Genomic DNA, 23,444 nt, shown 5'->3' with positions numbered 1-23,444 from the left:
TAACTTGCAGAGGGTCGTGAGAATTCAAAGGGAGGTTACTTGCAACGTGGTGGAGGCCTTCGGACCCAGCATTTCCAACAGATAGTCGTGGCCCCTACCCACCGGAAGGCTATCAACTCGTCCCTTTTGGCAAGTTGTTACGTTGGTCCGAGGGAGGGGTGTGGAATTGGGATTTAGGTAGCACTGGGTCACCGAGAATCCCTGGGCTTGAAACAAGCCCTTGTCTCCCACTCTTAATGAATGTGCCAACTGCTCCAGGGCCACGAGTGACGCCCCCTCCTCTCTGTTCCCACAGGCCCAGGCACAGCCCTGCATTAGCGCAGTGCACTGCAGTGACATCAGCACCACTTGGTGGCAACATCTTCCCCAGACCCTGGGTGGTTCAGTTGGTTAAGCGACCAATTCTTGATTTCGGCTCAGGTCACGATCTCATGGTTCATGAGTCTAAGTCCCCCGCCGGGCTCTGCGCTGACAGCGTGGAGCCTGCTTGAGATTCTCCCTCTTCCTCTACCCCACCCCCACTCACACTCTCTCTGTCTCTCTCAAAATAAATACATAAAAACTTTAAAAACCAAAAAAAAAAAAAAAAACAAAAACCGATCCAAACAGGGGACATCATCAAAGGTAGACAAGGCCGGACAGGTCAGTGCTTATTGGTGGCAAAAGTAAAGGGCAATGTGTATTAAGACTTCAAAATATTCATATTTTACCTATCAAGTGAAAAAAAAACCAGGCTACAAAATTATAGAGTGTAATCCTAATCTCCTAAAAACAGACATATATATAATATACTGTCCATACATATAGATGCAGGAGTGTGTCCATGTAGAAAGAAAGAGTAGAAGTAGAAAGAAATACATAAAAACATTAACTGTGCTTATCTCTGAATAGGTGACAGCACCATGAGGATTTAACGTTTTCTTTCTTATGTTTTCGATAATTAAAAATTGTATCAGAGTTCTATCAGGAGACGAAGGCACATCAATTCTTTAACAGGGGTGGGCAGGGGCCAGCCAGCTGCTGACCGGGCAAATTTTAACCCAAGTGTCGTGGGCATTGCTGTTTTGTTAAAACCTTAACTAGGAAAGTGATGTGTATCTTTAAACATCTCCCTGGCTGCTCTAAGGGGATAAGAATGGACATTAGAAAATCAATTAGGAAGCTATTACAGTAGTCTATTACAGTATGGTGGCTTGGAGTAGGGCAGTGATAATGAACTTGCAAAAGCTGCATGGACCTGAGATGCACCTTTACAGGTGGCAGCTAATGATTTTCTGATGGGTTGGATATGGGACAAGTGGCTTGAGGATGGCTTCTAAGAAGCTAGAAGATGCTGGTACCATTTATTAATATGGATAAGACAAAGAAGGGGGTAGAATACACTTTGGGGATGAAAGTGCTCAATTTGGGCTCTTTTATGTCTGATATTATCTGTGAGAGATTCAATTTGAAGCTTAGAAGAGATGTCTGGGCCAGAAATAAACTTGGAAGTTTCCAGCATAGCATCTAAGCCACAGGAATAGTGGCGGTCATCTAAAGAGACAATGCAGAGGTTGAAGAAGGTGCCTGGATCAAATCCTGATGAACCCCACTGGTTTGATACAGATGCTAGGGAAGAAGCCTGAAGCAGGGTGGGAGGAAACCAGAAGAATGTGGGCTGCTAGGAGCCAGGGGAGAAAAAGTCTAAAACAAAAGGTCGAAATATTAGTAGCCATTGACTGTGGTTGAAAAGAAAGAAGCAATCGTCTGTGGGTGATGTATTCTTTATACTTCCCGTCTTCTTCAGATTTTCTAAAATAATGCATTCCTAATCACAACAGGACAGTAAAATGTTAAATGAATAGCTTTTATTTCTGAATATCTGACGCTTATGTTTAAAACTTAAATTAATTATTGATTGGGGTTTTTTTGTATTTAATTTTAATTTTTTTAATGTTTATTTTTGAGAGAGACAGAGAGAGACAGAGCATGAGCGGGGGAGGGGCAGAGAGAGAGGAAGACATAGAATCCAAAGCAGGCTCCAGGCTCTGAGCTGTCAGCACAGAGCCCGACGCGGGGCTCGAACCGACGAGCTGTGAGATCATGACCTGAGCTGACGTAGGACGCTTAACCGACTGAGCCACCCAGGCGCCCTTGTATTTAATTTTATATGAGGAAATGACTGTTATTTGGGTTTTCATATTTATTTTTTTGTATGAGAAAAATTATATACTAAGAATATAGAGGCATTTAAAAATAATAGTTTAGAATAGTTCAGTTTTATAGAAAACTTGTGATAGTAGAGTTCCCATAAACCCCTGCACCTAGTGTTCCTTATATTAACATTTTCCATTAGCATAGCACATTTGCTTTAATTAAGAAACCAATATGGATGCATTGCTATTAACTAAAATCTAGAGACATTTTAAAAATCATACTACTCTTTGGCTACTAGTTTTTCTATGGGTATTTGATCAATTTTAGGTCTTGCAAATGTTATGCTGAAGAATAGTATTCCACTGCCATCTACTGTTCCACATAAATACATATTCTTTCCATTTTGAGTCAGAATTTTTTTCATTTATCTATACTTTCATAGCATTTTAGAGTTATAGGTTTCCCTGAAGTGACAGGTCGAGGAGAACTGACAAGATAAGAAAGCAAGTAAAGGGGACAGACGAGGTTGGAGAGGCAAAACGGGCCAGACCACAGAAGAATTTGTGTGTTACTTTTAGGAATCTCATCCCCGATGGCAGAGGTGATGGGGAATCAGTGAGGGCTGCATCAAGGAGCGTGTCAGAGTCAGACCCACATTTAGCTGGATCACTTTAGTCTTCTTGTGGAAGACGGACTAGGGAGAGGGGCGTGTTGAGAACTGGAGGAGGGCACAGCCCTGGCAGTGAGGGCAGGGAGAGGGGAGGAGGGGTGGAGCTGAGAGTCTGCACTGCAGAATGTCTGGGGGCTGGCAAAACTTTTAAGTTACTGCATTTGAACGGGATCTAGAAGAAAGAGTCCAGGATGATCTTGGAGGTTTAATTTTGGTGACCAAGATGATAGAGGTGGTACAGGGGCTACAGGGAGAAGAGTACGGGTTGATTAATGCGGTTGAGAATCCAGGTGGCGCCACTTGCTGGACGTTGGATATAAAATTCAGAAGCGTAGATAGGAAGTGGGTATATTTGCAAGTCATGAGTAATATAGAGATAGGGGTTGAAATCCTCAAAGTGGACGACGTAACACAAAGAAAATGTCTAGAATGAACCGAAGGGCGACACAGGAAAGAATCCCAGAGGATCCAGCCTTGGGTGAGGGCAAGGGTCAGAGGAGGACAAGCACATTAGGGAGAAGGGGAAGGGACGGAGGGAGAGATTCATGGTGACCCGGGGAAAGAGACAGAAAAAGCCAGTCCCTGACAGTTGGTGATTGTTCTGGCAGCCAGGAGCTGGGCCAGGACGATCCAATGTCAAGCGTAAGTAATCTCACAGAATGTTAACATCAGACAAGGTCACTGTATCATTACGATAGAACAAAACAAAAACAAGACCGCTCCGTGTTCACGTCTGGACACAGAAAAAAACGCACCATGCAACTACAAAATAAGATAGCACTCTTCCGGATATAGCATAACTTAGAACAAAACATGAAACCAATTTGACAATAAATTTCATATATTGAAAAAAAAAGTGAAAAACAAAACAAAAAAAAAAAAAAAACAGAACAAAACAGCCACATCCCTGAACCCTCTCCAAAATCACCTGGCATCACCCTAAATCGTTTTTTTTTTTTAAGTGTATCTATGTATTTTGAGAGGGAGGGGGGAGGCAGAGAGAGAGGGAGAGAGACAATCCCAAGCAGTCTCCACACTGTCAGTGCAGAGCTTGATGTGGGGCTCGAACTCACCGTACCAAGAGATCATGACCTGAGCCGAAACCAATGGTTGGATGCTTAACCGACTGAGCCACCCAGGCGCCCCACGCCTAAATCTTTTGACTGAGCTCTCCTAACATCCTCTGAGACACTCCCAGATTTTCCCGTGGTGTGCAGTGTCCTTTGCTGCAGAGTTACTAAATCTAACTTCATTTGACTATAGGTGTGTTCCTGATGATCTGTAGGCACTGGGCTTTAACATCTTTATAGAAGCCCAGAGAGCAGACAGTTTTACAGAGGGAGACATCACAGTATCTAGTGGAACGGAGAGGCTAATGATCGCCACTGAATCTGGCAAATATGAGCTTACTGGTGACCTCTGCGGGAAGAGTTTTAGTAGGATATTGGGGGTAGACGCAGGGGTGTGCTTTTACTAGCGTGAGAGAGATGATTATGTATATTTCTTCCAAACTCTGTGTTCAGTGACATCAAGGCGGTAGCTGGATATCAGGTTTGGGGGAGTTTTACATGATGGAAATTGGCAGATGCTACAAGTTGAGGATTGGGGGGGGGGGGTGGTCAGAAAGTTGGTTGTTAAACATTTACGATCACACTACTGGGTAGAATAGACAGGAAGGAATGGGAAGGGAGAGTGGAGAGACAATTAAAAGTTTGCATGAACAGGGGAAGGGGAGAGATGGGACAAATATTAGAGGTGAAACACAGAGTCAGCAAGAAGTGGACTTCAGAATGCCTGGTTTCCTGTGCATTGCTCGTTCTACACCTGCACGGTTATCACTTTGGTTTACTAGTGAGGTCATGGCAGCTTCTCTGGGACCATTTCATTACAGCTCAGGAAATAATTGGTAGTGGGTGGGATGTTTACAAGGGTAAAGAGGAGGGATGAAAGAAGGAAACTTTTGGAGAAATATTTTCCAAATTCTTACAAATGGTTATTGTAAATAGCACTGGCTCTGGTGACGAACGGCTTAGGACGACGTGTGGGTTTGCCACTCGGGGACTGTGCGGTCTTGAGCAAGTTCCTTAACTTCTTTGTGCCCCAGTCCTCTGGTCTATATGAAGGTGATGGGAGGACATGCCTCACCAGGTGGGATGTGGAATACCTTTCTGGCACATAGTTGACTCCCAGCAAATATTAGTTAGCTGCTATGACCATTAGAGAAGATAGTAAAACAACTACATGTTTTTGTTTTTAAATTATATATTCACGCAGTTTTGTTTGTGATATTTATTGCTTTTATAACCATAAAAACCCCAATTGATAAAAATAAAAACCTTTTTCAGATACACTTTACATTGTCAAGTGCTCTGTGATCCCTGTGTTATCCAGCAGGGGGAACTATTTAATTGTCTATTATCCACTATAAGCTATCATTTCACTAATAATGATTAGGATGAATGATTGCATTGTCTGCGAAAACGTAACGATTTACAGTTGGTATTCGTACAAAGAATTTGTTCCTTACAAGCATGCAAAGGCCCCTTTCTAATCTTATTAGAGTGGGAAACCTATGAACATCATCACCATCAACCCTTTTATTGTGGCTTACGATGTGCAGGCACTATTCTGCACACTTTACATATGTTAGCTCTTTTAATACTCATTACAACACTATGGGGTGAGCATATCCACCTTACAGATGAGGAAACTGAGGCACAAAGAAGCTAAGTGTCCCCGTATCACACAGCTAGTATCAGAAAGGATCTGAACCTGAGCCATCTGGTTCCACAATCTGAGAGACATATGTTAGGTACATTATCCAGACAGGGCGGGTTTAGTCTCTTCCAGAAATTCCGAAGAGCTACTCTGCTCTCTTTCACCTCATTAATACTCTCTTTCCCTCAAATCTATTGGAACAAGAGAAAGAAGGTATATCTAGTCCCAAATCATTTAGAGATATTAAGACCAATGAAACTCTCATTTTGTCTAAAACCACTTTGCTCCTGATGAGTACTCTATTTGATTTGTAAGAATCTGATTTCTTCCCTCACAAATATACTATAGATACAGCTACTCAAACAAATATTTGCCTAACTTTTGAAAACCCTGAGAACTTATTTTCTTTACACAATCTCCACCGTAGGCCGTTAACTCTTGGCAGAAGCCCTCCCCCCACCCCCATGCTCTTCTTTCAAAGTGAAAATATTGGCCTCTAAGGAAAATATGTGAATTCGGTTCATGTAAAATTAAGGCTGGGGAAATTTTTTTTCATGTGGTTTCAAACACTAACTTCCTCAGCACTTTTATTTCATGAGTCCTCAACAATTGTCGGAGAGCTGCTTAAGGCAAAATAGTCCTCTGTTTCTATCGAGAGTACCGAAGTGAAACAGAGGACTAAATTTTAAACATTGCGAAGTCTTTTATAACAAATGGGTGGGATTCAGCGGAGATCTGTGGAGGTGAAAGGTAAGATGTGACCCTCGTGGGATGTTTTTCATAATTTGCCCAAGGCCACCGTGGGGCCTGACACTGAGAATCTGTTTCTCCTCAGTGCCACTCCCGGCTGCCACCCCACCCTCCCTACCACACCCGAGTCATGGTGGTGACAGAAGCAGGGCCGGGACACTGGAGGTGGGATTTTAGGTGCTGGCTGCATGCTGACCTATGGCTTTCATTTGGAGAAACCTCAAAATAGTAAAGGAAAAGAGGAGATTAAGTGGGGCTTCCATAGGGACAGGTTTGTGGCGGAGAGTGGACTGCCGCAGATCGGAACCTGAACCTATCTGGGAAGCCAAGACAAAGCGCTTCCAAGACTGGGGTGGCATCTGTTAAATCCTGTGCGTTCAGACATTAAATGTTTCTTTGAGCTCCCCCTAAGACCCAGACACAGCGCCAGCCACTGTGTTGAATAAAACCTGGCCTCTGCTGGCGAAGAGCTCCAGACCCAGCAGGAAAGGCGAGTACATAAACAGATAAAAGCGAGCCACGGTACAAGGTACAAAGGTGGAGAGCAAGAGGAAGTGCCCACCTCTGCTTAGGAGGGTCAGGGACCGGCTCCTGGGTTGCGCACGCGTTCAACCGGAGCGCGGCACTGACCCACAGGTACAACGTGGACACCCATGTCAAACTGCCTGAAACCTGAAGGCAGGATTGTTGAAAATCAGACCATCATCCGGCCTCGGGGATGAAATATTTAGCTGGTTGGCTCGGATGAAAACGTGCACCCGGCGAGGCACGGAGAAGAACCACATTTGGCGTGAGAGGCTCAAGAAGGCCGGGGAACGGGGCAGTGGGGAGGCGCAGAGGCGCGCGGGGCTGCAGCCGGGACCCCCCACCCTCCCCCGGGCCCCCTTCCCTGGCCGGGCGCCGGCCCCCCGCGGCTCCAGGGCGGCGCGGGCGGGCCAGGCTCACCCACGCCCGGTGTAACCCGAGCCCGGCCCCGCCTCTCCCCGCGCGCACCCCGGCCGGCCGGGCAGGTCGGGGCGGCGCGCCGTGAGTCACCGGAATCTAGGTGGGGCCCCGGCGCCCCGAGCCGCGTCCTCCGGGAGCCGCCTCCCCGCGGCCTCTTCCCTTTTGTCGCGCTGCCTGCGCTCGCGGGCCACTCTCCGCCGGCGACCGAGCCCCGCGCGCTCCTCTCCTCCGCGCCGCCACCGTCGAGATGCTGCGCTGCGGCCTGGCCTGCGAGCGCTGCAGGTGGATTCTGCCCCTGCTGCTGCTCAGCGCCATCGCCTTCGACATCATCGCGCTGGCCGGCCGCGGCTGGCTGCAGTCGAGCGAACACATCCAGACGTCCTCCCTGTGGTGGCGATGCTTCCACGAGGGCGGCGGCAGCGGGTCCTACGAGGATGGCTGCCAGAGCCTCATGGAGTACGGTGAGTGCCGCCGCCTCCGGGAAGCCCTCTGGGCTGCGGCTGGGCGTGCGCGGCCTCCGGCCTTCGGAGGCCGCCCTAGGCGAAAGGAGTGAACCGGGGCAGAGGTAGTGAGTGATTAAAAAAAAAAAAAAAAAAAAAAATCTATTTAGAGCTTAGGTTAGGCATCCGACCCGAGCAAAAGAAAGCAGTAGCAGCTTTGAGTGGCCAAAACCAGGCTCAAAGCGGGGCGAAAATGGCCCTGGTTCAAACTATTTTTTTGTAGGGTTTGTCAGTGACATGCAAAAGGTGATTTTTCAGCCATCAAAGAGGTTTAGATGAGTAAATACAATGAACAAAGTCTATTTTCTTGAGACCTAGTGAACTCTCTTGCCATTATGCCACCGCCTCCTCTGATTCCTTGTAAGATGAAAATATACGCGCCTTCCCCAAGGTCGGTGTATTCCTTTGGCTTGAACTAAGTGAAAGCAACTCTTACTCGATTAAAAAAAAAAGGCCTTTCTGGAGAAAGTGTTAGCAGTTATGATTTCAATGGGTACTGCGGTTCTTTTAAGGAGCAGGCTAGTTCTGGTTCTTTTTTTGTTTTTAGGGGGTGTCTTTTTGACTTAAGTACGGCATTGCTGTTGAGAAAACTCAGTTATTTTCATCTGATTTGAAATCTACACAGCAAACACATCTTCTACACCAGCAAAATGAAGCAGCGTTGACAAATTTAATATACTGCAGTTGGAGTTAACTTTATTTTTCCAGCATGGAGCAGCCTGGATGTTTTACTTAATCAGCGCCACTGGAAAGGGGCACATTCTTGCCCGCTGCCACCCCCCACGAAGGGTAGTTGCCAAAAACGGCTGGGATCTATTGTGATTAGCCGTGTGTGCCTGGGGTGCTGGAGAGGAGGGTTTAAGGACGAGCCTAATTCCCAACTGAAAGCCAAGTGCTCTCGAATGGGGCTTTAGCAACTGAGTTCAAAACCGAGGAAGAAGCCTGCCCTGCCTTTCTCCATTCCCTGCTAGGGCGATTGACTTGATTCTTTACTCTGAAGTGGCCTAGGACTTCGAAGTACCCAGTTTATTTCTGGTTCTGGGGGCCCGTATCCAGAGCCTGGTGCTGTATCTTATCTACTGCGGAATTGTTTGGAAGTTCTCACCATGAGCTTGCCCCACAAAGGGAGGCATGGTCCTCATTAGCAGGTAATAAAATGTAAAGACCGCAAGGAATTCCTGCTTGCCTTAATGTCTGTGTTTTTCCGCTCTTAAAACAAACAGAACGCCTGACGGGGTTTCTAGTATCTCAGATCTTTTAGGGTTTTAAAGGGAATTAATTTCTTTGAAGTCATACATCTGTATCTTTTAGCCAAAATGCATTGGAACTCAGTCTCTCCGGGGGACTTACGAAGACTGCTTATACAGATGTGTTCTTTTAAACGGACTTGATGATCAGACGTCAGAACAGAGACTAATACAGACCCAGAGAGTACTCTGCAGTCCTCCGCATGTGAAGGTTAGGCTGGAAGAGAGGTGCTGCCAGAACGGCCATCAGCACTGCTGCTGGGACATGATCTAGCCTGCACGGCTCTCCCTGGCTGTGGCTACAGCCCTCTTGTGAAACTCACACAATGCAGTTCTTATTTTTTCTGGACTTGGAGGATGAGCTCACCTTCCCAGGGCGTGGCTCCTCCAGCCTCAGAATGATACAGTGCTTTGTATGTGGAAGGGAATAAGCAGGTTTTGTTGGTGCAATTTTTTAAGTAGAAGGCTAAAGCATTAACTTTTTTTAATTGTAAAGACAACACTGATCCAGTCCATAAACTATGTTTCGATTTGATATAGAAATTGGTTTTTGGTGGGGCGCCTGGGTGACTCACTCCGTTGAGCTTCTGACTCTTGATGTGGGCTTAGGTCATGATCTCACCCTTCTTGGGTTTGAGCCCCCAAATCAGGCTCCGCGCTGACAGTGTGGAGCCTGCTTGGGGTTCGCTCTCCCTCTGCCCCTCCCCCACTCACGATCTCTCTCTTTCTCTCAAAATACATAAACTTAAAAGAAAAAAAGAAACTGGTTTTTGGTAAAGTTCAGTTTTCCAAGCGGGTCTTGAAAAATCAAGATGCGGCAAGACTGATTTGTATTGTATGATGCGGCAGGACTGATTTCCGTAAGGGGGCAGTGGCACTAACATCTCAGTTCAGTTATTCCTGTGACGTTTGCAAAGAGAAGTTAGTGCCAATAACGTGTTCGATGCAGCTTTTGCTCTAGACCTGGAATCAAATCATGAATCCAGGATCCACGGTCATGGTCATTAGGCAACCGTGGGAAGAAGAATACTGATGTGAACTCTCAAAGAGAGGTCCATTTCAGGCTATTCTGGTCAGAGATGAGCTGGAGTGTTTATTACACTTTCACTTCATTTTCTGCCATGGATGTTGGCTTCCTTAACAGGTGTAAAAATTGTGTATTCCTACACTATAGGGCGATTATCTAGGCATCTCTGAACCCTGGAGATTTTCAGATAACCCCAGTAAGGCTTTGTGGAAAACAATGTGTTTATGGGAGGTTTATCTAAAATGTAGTGAGCAGTTTACACACACTCCCACGTATGTATAAACACAACAAAGAGTAAGGTGGATGGCTCTAATTAAAATATCTCAATACAGAGGATTGACTTTTGTACACCCACTTTTTAAAAACTTGAAATGTACTAGAACATCAACATGACTTATCATTGTAACTTAAAACAATTTTTTTTATTGTTTCATTTATTTTTAAGAGAAAGAGAGAGAGACAGAGAATGAGCAGGGGAGGGTCAGAGGGAAAGGGAGACACAGAATCCAAAACAGGCTCAAGGGTCTGAGCTGTCAGCACAGAGCCTGATGCGGGACCCGAACTCATGAACCTCGAGATCATGACCTGAGCCGAAGTCGGATGTTTAACCTACTGAACACCCAGGTAACTTTAAGCCACACATGTAACTACCATCGTAACTTTTAAGAAAATATACCTTTTTATTACAAAGCGCTTGACCATCTCTTCGTATTAATATTCATAACATTAATATGCTCATTTTGATATTAAAAACAGATTATTCTTCAAGTATTGGCAATAATACTAATAACATAGATGTTTTTATAAAGGGAGATAGTTCCTTAGAACTATGTAAAATGCAGAATATTATATTCCTCATGGTTATTGACAGATTTTTAGAGAATTTCAGATTGCCACATCACCTCATTTTTCCTTATAAATCAACCAAATTATAAGCTGGATATTTGTTTTTACATGGTATTAACAACTAAATAGATACCCAGCTTAACAGATACTTGTTTAATTTTTTAAAACATCATGAGCATGTAGAGCATAGAAAGAACCTCACATTTATATTTCTCCAAACAGGAAAAGAACATTGAAATAATTGTTCGAATTTCACATGTAAATAAAATGCAAAATTAAATTGGAATGCATGTTCATGCAGACTGTTTTTGTACCGTCCGCACCTTTTATTCCCTGTCTTTAAGAAAAAAAATACATCAGGAAGATATTTTAAGTGTCAGTGATACAGATTCTAAAGCCCAAGCAAGCTCTGGCTTGTCAGGGTGGAGACTAATGGAGTTGGATTTATGCACCGGGATAATGGCGATGAGTTTATGCACCAAGAATGGCAGTGGGGAGTCCGTACAGCCAAGTCCAAGAGTGCTTGCTTTAGATCTGAACTCACAAGTTCAGAGCTTCATTTTACCAGACGCCCTTCGACTACCACAGAATGCATTGAATGGTATTTTTTTTTTTTTTACATGAACTCAGTCTTCGATAAGTCCAAGAATCAGAGTATTTATTATGTGAATATTTTTAGATCATTTAGCCCTATGGTTCTTAAAATGTACAGGAAATGAGAAACAGAAGTACAAAGTGAATAGGTTTACATTAGGCGAAATTGAACGTAGAAGAGTTCATTTTGAGACTATGCTCTTGAGGCCTTTTTGCAGAGAGGTAGGGTGAGATATTGAAATGTTATTGTTTTATGAAATTAGGCATTAGTAGGTAGGTTACTCTTTGTGGGTGTGTGTTCATGTCTTTACACAGAAAAATAAAGGTTGGCCACTCCATTGATTTTCCGAATTAAAGCATAGATATGTGTGTTCATTTATAAAATCCAGACGTGTGGGAACTTGTGACCTAGCCATTTGCTGCACTTAGCAGTAATTGCCCGAGAGCCTCACTCCCTTTTTAGTGACCTAACTTGTTTTCTCCGTGCAAGCGGGCACAGACTCACAGGCTATGAGAATTAGAAGGGCGTAAGAGTGCACCTGTTCACACTTTCACCAAAGCCTGTGCTCATCAACACCACCCACGATGAGCGGAGCCCTCTTCCCTTCGTTCGCAACTTAATTCAGTTCCCTGGACGCTGCTCTTTGTTTAAAAGTACTCGTCTTACGCCGATGGAGCTCAAATGTGCTTCCGTGTAAATTCTCCTTCCCAGCCTTCTTCATCTGACAGACTTTCAAATATGTGACCGTTGATCCCCAGTTCCCTGCTAGTCATCTTGTCCAAGTTGAGGGAGCAATTCTCCGTTTTCACATCTTCCCGTATGGGATGGATGTTTTCCCCACGGAGACTTTCAACGAAGACCATAACGGGGCAAAGTATCATCGTTCTGTAAAAACACAGCGGTAAGTAGTTATCATCTGGCTCAGTTTCAGGAGAAAATGTAGAGCACGTAAAGAATCTCACGCCAACTGGATGCTGTCGCATGTGCCCCTGACGTTGCTTTGCTTGTCTTCTAAAGCTTCTGCAAAATCACTTCTTCCTATGTAATTTTTTTTGGAGGTCTGTTATGAGTTGCCCGCAAGATTTTTGCTACTCAAAGTGTGCAGACCAGCCGCATCAGCATTATTTGGAAGGTTACTGGGCACTCAGTATCTCAGGCCCCACTTTCTGAACCAGAATCTGCATTTTAACAAGGTCCCCAGGTGAAGCGTAAGCACTGTATAGTTTCAGAAGCACTGGTCCATATTCCTGCAGATTATCTCCTCATTGGGCATGCACCAGGCTTTTTGAATATATATTCCATCTATGTGTATACTTATTTGTAGACAGGAACTGTGTAATTTGTAATCATGGTTTTATCCAGTTTTTAGTCTATGACATAAAGAGTCTATCTGACCTAAAGAACTCTATACAAATAGTATGAGATCTGATCAAAGCTCAGATTTATTAGGTAGGCCCTTCCCTATTAATAGATGGATCTTTTGTTCTGGAAAGGGATTCTACTTTAATTGGGCGACAGGTGGGCATCTGCAAGGTACTGAGTAAGGGGCTAGCTAGACCAGACTGTCATGGTCAGTGTTGGGTGCCCACATGTAAAACTACTGAAGAATGCAGCAAATCCACTAAAAGAAAAATTAACTTTGGAGGAACAATTAGTGACCGTCTCTAAAATATTACCCACAATGCTAAAAATATTAGTAGTACTCTCCTCTATAAGTTGTTTTTTCTTTTTTTTTTTCCTTTTCACAAACTTCAGTTTGATTTATGGTTTCCAGTGTGGCATTCAAGGTATTTATTTTTCCTCTTTTTTTTTTTTTTTTCTCACTCCTTTCTTATCCATTGACCTTACTGGTCTTTTCCTAGCTGTATTTGTCTTGTAACATTGCATTTTCAAATGTCATCCCTGGAAAAAAGATAATAGCATTTTTCTCGTACAAAAAACTTAAAAGCATTTTCTAGGAAAAACTCAGAATTACATTAGTGACCATTGGTGTCGATCTGATGTTGAATCTTTGCAAGTGAGAGCAAAATTAGGTAGGCTGTTCTTTATCCAAATGGGTCTTTAATGAATCTTATTTAAAAGTGGGTTTATAAAGCGGCTGGTCTCTTTAACAATATGAACTTCTCCAAGTGGCACTTAGAAAATAAATTTAGGATGTAATAGGTTATATACAACACCAAATTGGTCTTCCCTTAAGGAGACAGAACAAACAAAAAACATTCCTGCACGGAAACATAGCATCCGTGCACCTGTAGTACTGAGTGATTTGTGGTCTCTGTTCGGCGAGGGCTAATTGACAGTGAGAATCCTCCCTGCTGTCTGTCGCAAACCATAATTAGGAAAGACAATAACATTTTGTGTACAAAATAATAATGGAGAACAGACTTGTCTTCAGAATAAAGATGGACAGTCTGCCTTCGAAGAGCCAAGGACCATCCATCTGTACATTCATGAAAGAAATAGCTTTAAGATGTTTTCCTCTTGGGGTTGGTAAATACGGTATAATTTAGACCATGGTATAATACAAACATAGAAATCCTTCCTAAAAGGGTTGGATACATTTGTAGGTATTAGGCTCATTCTGGGTAATTAAGTGAAACCAAAAGTACTCGGGGTGCAGACTTAACTTTTCACAATGTGTGTCGGGGAGATTTGCCATGTTATAAGTCTGCATGGCTGTCGGCCCCCTTCTCGGGAGGAATGTTGGGCTGGGATGACCTTGATCAGACCAGGTAGGGTCCATCTCATCATTTTACAGCAAAACAGTCATTGATAGGAGAGGGCAGATTGCCTTACTCATCGCTCATCAGCCAGGTCTTCAAAACTGTGCCAAGGTTTCTGTCTTCTGTGATAATTAAATGATTCAGTGTGGGTGTTTCCGTGCTGCAGGAGCAGGTTATCACATGTTCTGCTTCCAGGGAAGCCTTTCTCAAGACAAAAGGCCACTTACTTTGCCGTTTTGATTTTCTCAGACTCAGCGTTTAAAGTAAACAAGACACTACTGGATTGTTTCACACAGCTTAGGCAAAGTTCTTAAAATGGGCTGTGTTCATATTTGTGTTCACCTGTTGGCTTCAGGGTAGGCGAAGGGGCTCACTATTTTCTAAATTCCTTTCAAGTACGTGAAACGAAGTGTAAATTACACTTCAGCTATCATGTTAGAGGGAGTGGGAATGGGGATAATCTGTGTTAATCTTCCCCAAATAAACAGGAATAATTATTAATACTACTCGTCATAGCTACATCCCTCATCATTTAGTTAGCTATACTTTTCAAACCTTAATCTGTGACTGTCAGAGTTTGGTCAGCAAAATATGTTCCTTGTTAGGAAGGTTTTTTTGTTGTTGTTATTATTGAAGACTCACATTCTGCTACACAAGTTTTCATTATGTTTGCACTCCTCCGAATGCTTATACAGATTGGTTGCCTTTCATGGCAGTTTCTAACCTGTGAACTCAACTTAAAAGGCAAAATCAGTGTCTGCTTCTTTGAATTTGATAATTGGATTTAGCTTTGAATTAGGTAATTGGATAATTGGATTTAATGATTGACAGTAGCCATAAAAATCCGTAGAAATGAGACTGTAATCAACAGTGGGTCATATACCGAAAGTTACATGTTTTTTTTTTGGCAGTGCTCTGTTTTTATAAGGAGATTAATCATCTCTCTTAGTTCTTCTCAAACTTTAGTATGGATGTAAGAGATGCCAGTAAGGTGCAGATTCCTGGGTACTACCTCTTGAGTTATGATCCGTTGGGCTTGGAGGGAGTCACGGGAATCTGTATTTTTAATAAGCACCACTGATGATTTTGACACCGTGATCTATGGGCTCGACCTTGACATGGTCTGATTACTATTCTTTCCATAGCACAATCCCACTTCTCTTGCAAGTTACCTTACTTGAAGGACGAGGAAAAAGTGAGAACATTTCACATTCTGGCTTTATTCATTTCTGATTTAAAATAAAACATTTCTATTTTATCTTGCCCCTAAGACCTCCGATCGATCTCCGGAAAGAGCAAAAAAGGTCTGGAGGAAAGTAATGAAAATTATAAATATAAATAAAAAATTATATATAAAATATAAATAAAAATATATAAAATTATAAAAAACTTTTATAAATATAAAATAGGCCCACTCATGCTCTGTCTCTGCCTCATCTTGCAGGCCACTAAGGGATAGTTTGTGGGAAAACATGATATTTCTGAGACATATAAAAATGTGTTCTCTTCTTAATAACCTATTACGCCCCAGTCATTCCTAAACCTAGAGGAAGATCTGGGAGGAACGTGGGGGTTGGAGAAAGTTTGTCTATAACAGATGATGATGTAAACATGCAGTGAGTAACTGAGGAACGAGAACGAATGGAAAGAAGTGCATAAGTAAAGAAATACAGAAAGAAAATGGAGAAAGGTGAGGTACTGGAGAAAAGTCAGAGGAATAATACGCAAGGAACTTTTCGAGTGGTAAAGGCTGGAGCCTTCCTAGCTCCCTGACTTTTCATACAAGGGCTGTCCTCCTCACAATAATGTGGAAAGAAGGCATTTTTAGCCCAGGTTAGCAGATGTGCAGGCTGATGGTGGCTAATTGGTGACAGAGGCAGGGTGCACATGAAGTCTGGCTGGCTTCCGAGCCCCTGTTGCTTTTGCCCCCTGTGTCTTCCACTGTGACCAAATGACCTAGAATTAAGGGAGGATGAATTTGTCAGCCAAGCGGTGCTCGAGGAGGAATAAAACCAGGGCAGATGAGCACATGACTCGCTTTTTTGAGTGCAGTAAAAGAGTAAATCAAGAGTGCGTGTTCGTCTATCAGTGAATGGATGGATAAATAAAATGCAGACTGGCCACACAATAGGTGAAAGAAGACAGTCACAAAAGGCCATGCAGTATGGATTCCGTGTATATGAAATGTCCAGAACAGGAAAATTGATAGTGACAGAAACCAGATTAATGGTTGCCAGAAGCTGGAGGAAAGGGGTCGGGGGGGCACGTATGGAGCTTCTTTTGGGGGGATGAAAATTTTGGAATCGTAAGCGGTGATGGTTACACAACCCTGTGAATATAGCAGGAGCATACTTTGAAAGAGTGAATTTTATGGTATGTAAATTATAGATCTAAAAAGAATCCTGTTTCGGATTTAGACAGGCTGGAAATGGAACTTGCCTGAAGCACTTATCAGCCGTGTGGCTACGTGACAGGTTATTTGAACTTTCAAAGCCTTCGTATATACTCATTTCTAAAGAAATGATGATAAAGGTCTTTGATTTTTAAGTAAACTCTACACCCAAGGTGGGGCTCAAACTCATGACCCTGAGATCAAGAGTCCCATGCTCTACCGACTGAGCCAGCCAGGCACCCTGCTAAAGTAGTGATGATAGTATGAACCTTAAAAAGATTGTGAAGATTCTGTGAACTAAGGCATGTCAGGTTCTTAGCACAGAGCCTGGCACAGAGCGATTACACCATCAGTGTTAGGCCCTCTAGAGAGGTTGTATGTGAAGAGATTTGAGAAATTCGTGCAGGTTGTGCGGTGGGAATTATTGGCTGGGGTTGTTGGCCAGGGTATCATGGCTCTCCATATTTCCACAGGCTCAAGGTAGAACGACACGGGACTGGAGGTGCCCGTGCAGATTTTCAAACCCAGAAATCAATTGTCACTTCATCCTGAGGCCTTTGAGGGCCAATATCAATAACTACGAGCTCTTGTGCAAATATATCCTGAATAGTTCAAGACGTTAAAATTTAGACTAGCAACTGGGTATATTTGTACCTAAACTTGTTATGAAGTCACAGCTTCTTCATAATTAAATGTTCTATTTCACATCTCTGTCTAGTCATGAGGCAGATGATTTCAATGATTATTTTGGCACAGAACCAAACATTAATACGAAACAATGATGTTTTGTCAAGGTATTTGAACCATTTCCTAACGGGATTCTAATTTAATTGCTCAATATAAAAAATGTTTACTATAGTTGCGTTGTGTTAGAACTTGAGTGAACCTTTTAAAGATACCTGTTTATGTGGCCTTTTTATTACGTGAGAAACAGTTTGATGAGTTTGAACTTTCATTTCAGAGATCTAAACATTCGCCCGAACTCTGAGGGGAGAAGGCATTATTGTGTAGCAACGTATAGGGCACCCTCCGCACGAATTGCCTCTTCTTCCCTTGAGATACGGAGACGCTTTAGTGCTGTCAGAAAAGCTGTCCTTGCCCCCAGATATAATGAGCAGAGAGCAAAAAACTCCTACTGATGCTTCGACAAGTGATTTTTAAATTTGGCATGTCTGTCTTATTAATTACCGTTTCTTTTCTCTTACAGCGTGGGGACGGGCAGCCGCTGCCATGCTCTTCTGTGGCTTTATCATCCTGGTGATCTGTTTCATCCTCTCCTTCTTTGCCCTCTGTGGACCCCAGATGCTTGTCTTTCTGAGAGTGATTGGAGGCCTCCTGGCCCTGGCTGGTAAGACTATGTCAGCAATTCATACCTTCAGTAGGCATCACTATCGTACTGTCTCTCCCATGACCCTTGACAATTACACTTCCTGATCTGTTTGCAGAAAATGTGTCACCAAGGGCAGAAGTAACAGTCACTTGTCTTAAGATCTAGGTCCCCTTCCTCCTGTGGCTCAGACGGTATTACATGTCCTCCATCCAACGGAGGAAGGTTGTCACTCTGCGTGCTGCTCTCGCTTATAGATGATCCCATGTCCAGCGACACCCCTACCTTGAGGGACCAGGGCTGAGTCAGCCCTGGAAGTGTAGTGTTTCCATAGCGATCCCAGTGCTGGCCTCCTTGATCCCCTTGCTGAGGGGGCTGGAATGTCCCGGAGCCATTTTACTTATTGAAGGATGTTACAAGCTTATGATATAGTGGGGCATAGAAAGGGTTTCTGTGGTGGGACGGGAGACTCTAGGAGGCGCCCGGACTGGGATTGCCATTTTGTATCATAGAGCCAGTTCTGGGGGATGGGAATTTAGTTATGTAGGTGAGTGCGGTCAGAGTGAACATTTATTAATGGAATGCAAGAACTAGGAGTCTAGGAGCAAGATTTATTTGAAATTTTAGGTGGGATCCTGGCACTAGGGACCTCAGCCGCAGAACTGAATTTAGATGCAACACTGGATTTTCTGAGGAAGAGAAAATCCACAGGTCTTTTCTCAAGGTACCAACTTAGGCTCGAGGGACCAAAGCAGAAATCCAGCTACAGACCTGGAGTACAAGTACAGAGTGAGCAGATGGTCTTGGAACAAGTCAGAAGCCTTGTGATTAGAAGAGGTGCATAAGATCAAGCGTGAGCCCGGAGGGAGACCGCCCCGTTCTGGGTTCCCTGAGCTTAGGGAGGGTAATCGCAGAGCCTGGGCAGAACAAGTTGGGGGTGAAAAGGGTCCTGACTGACAAGAAGGAGGTGGCCTCAGAGAACCAGCCCGTACAGGTCCGGCCCTCACCTTTACCTTGGAGAATTTCCCTTGATTGAAACATAAGGTTTACTCCAATGTTCCCTATGTCTCAAAGTTTGCTTTTCGAATACTATTTTAAAACCAGAAGTGGTTTGGAATCACAAAACATGAAGAATCTTGTTGAATCCTATTTCTGCTTCTATTTGGCTTTCGTAGTTAAATTTATAAGACTTTATCAAACCAACACACGCGATGTGTCTTCCTTTCACATGCCTTAGAAGACTAGATGGGCGCCTATTTTAATCACCATTAGAAATAACACTGGGACATTCATGTTCATTGCAAAACCCTAGTTGGTACCATCTGACCCGGCAATGCCTCTTCTCCGTATGTATCCCAAGGAACTGAAAGCAGGGACTTGAACAAGCAGGGACTTGGACATGTTTGTCCACCCATGGTCATAGCAGTATTATTCACAACAGCCAAAAGGTGGAAACAACCCTTTTGTTAAATGTTAAATGAAATGTGGTATATCACATACGATGGAGTATTATTCAGCCATCAAAAGGAATAAAGCTCTGATATATGCTACAGTGTGGATGGACCTTGAAAATCCTATGCTAAGAGAAACAAGGTAGACACAGAGGGCAAGTATTTGATGATTTCACTTATGCGACGGAAAGTAGATCCAAGCTCACCAGGGGCTGAGAGAGGGAGGGGTAAGCAGAGTTTAGGTTGGGGATGTTGAAAAAGTTTTAGGTAGAGATAGTGGTGATGATTGCACAACTTTGGGAACGTATTTAGTGCCAGCGAATGGTACACGTAACCAGTGGTTACATGATAAACATGATGTTGTATGGAATTTGCCATCATTTAAAAAATCCCAATTAAACTCTTTCCTCCATGTTAGCGTTAAAAACATTACGATCTGGGAAGGGCCAGCTCGAGCCGACAGGGTTGCAGGAGTTTCTGTTGTAAGGAAGACTAATTCTGGCAAACTCCCACAGCTTCACTGCATATGGTCCTGCTTAATTCTGCCTTCTCACCTTACGACTGAGTCCTCATTTTTGCCTTGAGAGTGTGATAAGTAGAACGGGGCATGTTTATAGAAGAGGGAAAGGCCTAGGAATCTTCAGTGTACTTTTAGTGGTTAGCAACGTTCAGTTAGGGCCTACTGGACTTCTAAGAAATATTTCGCAGCAACAATTATTTTTAATTTTATGTATGTCTTGGGGTTACTATCTGAAAAATTGAGTACCGATACAATAAAGATTGTGCAGAAATGGATCCAAATCATTGTAAGAACTTTACATATGATGAACTGAAACAGGTGGTGAACGATATTTAACATTTATGACCAGGGGAATTTGAAGATAATATAGGCAAGGGTTGCTTTTATGTCTTACGCAATATTTTGCAGTAAATAATAAACTTAACAAGAATTTGCCATTTAAAGCATATAAGAAACAGAGAAATGTTAAGATCTGCACCGAGATCGCTATTCTTAAATTGCCAGAGAAGGGAAATATTTTGAGTTGAAAAACAGAAGGAACAAACCATGATGTGGAAACACTGATGGCCTTTCTAGCAATAAAAAAACAAAAAAGGAAAAGAAAATGACTTTGAGGATGCATTCGTGGAGCTGGCAGAAAGCATTTCGGTGAAAGGAGGAGGAGTGAGCACTCTCCGGTCTCCAGAGCACGGCCAGCTGGCCCCTCTGGGTGCAGACTGGTGTCTAAGTGTCACAGATTGAAAATGCGTTCATGCCCAATGACGTAACAATGCACGGGTGAACTATGGCGTGAGAGAATGCAAGAACGCAGCATAGCGTGTGGAGGCTCGTTACAGCTTTGTAGAGTTATGCATGTTCATTGGGAAATAAGACAAAAATAGATTTAATCAAGTTTGTATTTTTTTAAATTTGCTTAAAATGCCAATATGATGAATAATAACTGTAATAAGGTGACTCTTCTACCAAAGAGCTGAGAAATCTTCTGGGTCTGTGCATTCTTTCTTATATCTTCCTTCCACTTCCCCAAGGCACTGACTCTTCCCCTCTTGAATTCCCGTCCCGCCATCCTGGAACATTCTTGCCTCCGACCTCCATCTCTCCATTTCTATTTATTCTTCAGATTCCTGCCTCCTCTGCAGGCTTTTCTGGTGCTTCCCTACATTGGTCATTCGCATCATTGGCTTGCTGTGCCTGCCACTTAGTCACTCGTTTATTAAATGACTATTCCAGTGGTGTAGTATTATCAACATTGTCTCACGTATGTGTTGTGTGCACACATGTGTGTATATGCGTACATATTACTTTTGCTAACACGGAAAATATGAACTGTGTTTGGCACAGGAATTACCAAGATGAAAAAATACTCTTCGGTACCACCCTACTTTCTACTCTGTACTATAGTTTTGCACCTTTTACTTTAGTAAATGTAATGCGTACACAGATACTACAGAGAGAGTCCCTAATTGTTCTCTGTCTGTATTTCGTATATTCAGTGTTCTGCTCAGTGCCAGGTATCTCTGACATACAACACTCAATAACCTGTGTTGGCTCATGATTAACCGCATTCCCCTGGTCCCTTTCATTAGAACGAAGTGGATTTAACGGTTATGTAAAGGCAAAGACATCGTGGAAGAGGGAGTTAATCTGTTGTTACCACGCATTCATCCATGCATCCATATTCACTCTTTGGGATGTTTTTCTTCCCTTCAGCTGTCTTCCAGATCATCTCCTTGGTAATTTACCCCGTGAAGTACACCCAGACCTTCGACCTTCATGCCAACCCTGCCATCACTTACATCTATAATTGGGCCTATGGTTTTGGGTGGGCGGCCACGATTATCCTGATCGGCTGTGCCTTCTTCTTCTGTTGCCTTCCCAACTATGAAGATGACCTTTTGGGCAATGCTAAGCCCAGGTACTTCTACACATCCGCCTAAGGTGGGGAGTGAGCAGAAGAAACTCGATGCTGCCAAGATGGATCCCAGAGCAAGAAACTGTCTTCTTCAGCATCCTTCGAACCCATTTAGTGGGCAGTGTGCATATCATTAAATTAGTCAATGCTAAATAACTTGGGAGAAAATATTTCTTAAATGGCGGTACAGTTTCATATTCACCTTTTATGTATGTTTGTAAACAAAACTTACTTCTTTTAATTACCTGTAATATGCCCGTATCTCCTTATTTCTACCCATACCATTTATACTGCATTTGTAAAAGAATATGAATATGAAACGTAACCCCTTTATACGGTAAAAAATGAGAAGGCTTCAAAGATTGGTGTGACCTGATCAGGTTTCTGTTTTTCTCAGGTGGAATGGACTGGGTCTATTAAAAGCCAACGAGAAGAGAGCGGTATTAGTAAAAATTGTCAGTGACCAACTATTCTACAAGAAATACAAAAAATATATATTTTTCAAGCCTTCACCTATTTAAAGAAGCAAAATAGTTTCCTAAATGCATACCATTTGTGAGAATTTCTATCATGATTTTTCTTTTTTTTTTTTTTTTTGCAAAACTTTGTGTTAACTTGATATGGCATCTAGGAACGTTTTCTTTCATAGCCAAAGCCTGCTGCCGTAGTCAGGCCTCCTTACGTAGTGAAATGTTAAGACGAAATTTTCTCTTTTGAAGTGGCTTGTAGGGTTGGGGTGTGGGAAAGTGCTGAATTCATAAATCTGTACTCTTTTGTGTCTATATGTTCGGGAACACAGTAGATCTGATTGAAAGCTGGGCTGAGTCTAACTCATCGCGGCTGACAGGTGTGATTTGGTTGTTTATTGAAGCATCAGGAGGGCTATTCCTATCACAAAGTAGCATGAAGACAGCGTCAGGAGAAGAAATGGCTTGAATTCTTCATCTCAGGTTTGACTGGGCTCTAATCATATAGACACAGCTTCTGATAGATGGCAATTGTAAACAACACCTTAAATGTAGTTACAAACCTGGTCTTCCTTGGAAAAGAGATTTAAAATATCTGATATAGAACATACAATGGGAAAAATCAGGGATGTGAGGTTTCTCTGAATGGCAAATATATGATATATCGCGTTGACTATTATTTTTTTTACCATTTGTTCTTACATAATGAAAACCAATTCATTTTATATACCAAATTATTATTTTGTAAGTTGCAGAATAAACCATTGCTGTTTTCATTATGAATTTTCCCCAATAAACCAGGTGTTCTAATCTTGTTTCTAGTTTGTAGTTTTTGGCTTTGCTTTTTTCTTTTTTCAACTCTGGGGAAGGGAATATTTTTTTTAAGTTTACTTATTTGGAAAGAGAGAACACCCACACAGGTGGGGGAGGGGCAGGGAGCGAGGGAGAGAGGGAATCCCAAGCAGGCTCCACATTGTCAGCTCGGAGCCTGACATGGGGCTTGAACCCACGAACCATGAGATCATGACCAGAGACAAAATCGAGAGTCAGACGCTCAACTGACTAAGCCACCCAGGTGCCAGGAGAAGGGAATTTTTAAAAAATGCTTTGAGTGGGGCAAAATAATAAGAGTGTTGGATAAAATGAAAAGTAGCTTTTTCTTAGTTTTAAGGGTCTTGCTCATTTGAGGTTTCCAGTAACAATTTTTGAATGAACTTT

General features: G+C 42.9%; 1 protein-coding gene across 1 annotated transcript; it reads left to right on the top strand.

The window, feature by feature from the left end:
• Positions 1-7,290: 7,290 nt before the first annotated feature.
• On the top strand, positions 7,291-23,041 carry PERP (p53 apoptosis effector related to PMP22). The gene is made up of 3 exons (XM_049654439.1): positions 7,291-7,680; positions 17,757-17,897; positions 21,558-23,041. Exons 1-3 carry the CDS (start codon positions 7,467-7,469, stop codon positions 21,782-21,784), a joined length of 582 nt encoding a protein of 193 aa, XP_049510396.1. The 5' UTR covers positions 7,291-7,466; the 3' UTR covers positions 21,785-23,041.
• Positions 23,042-23,444: the final 403 nt, after the last annotated feature.

Source organism: Panthera uncia (genome assembly GCF_023721935.1).
Source record: "Panthera uncia isolate 11264 chromosome B2 unlocalized genomic scaffold, Puncia_PCG_1.0 HiC_scaffold_24, whole genome shotgun sequence".
Taxonomy (NCBI): Eukaryota; Metazoa; Chordata; class Mammalia; order Carnivora; family Felidae; genus Panthera; species Panthera uncia.
Note: the sequence above shows the minus strand (reverse complement) of the source record. Positions and strands in the feature narration are given on the sequence as shown.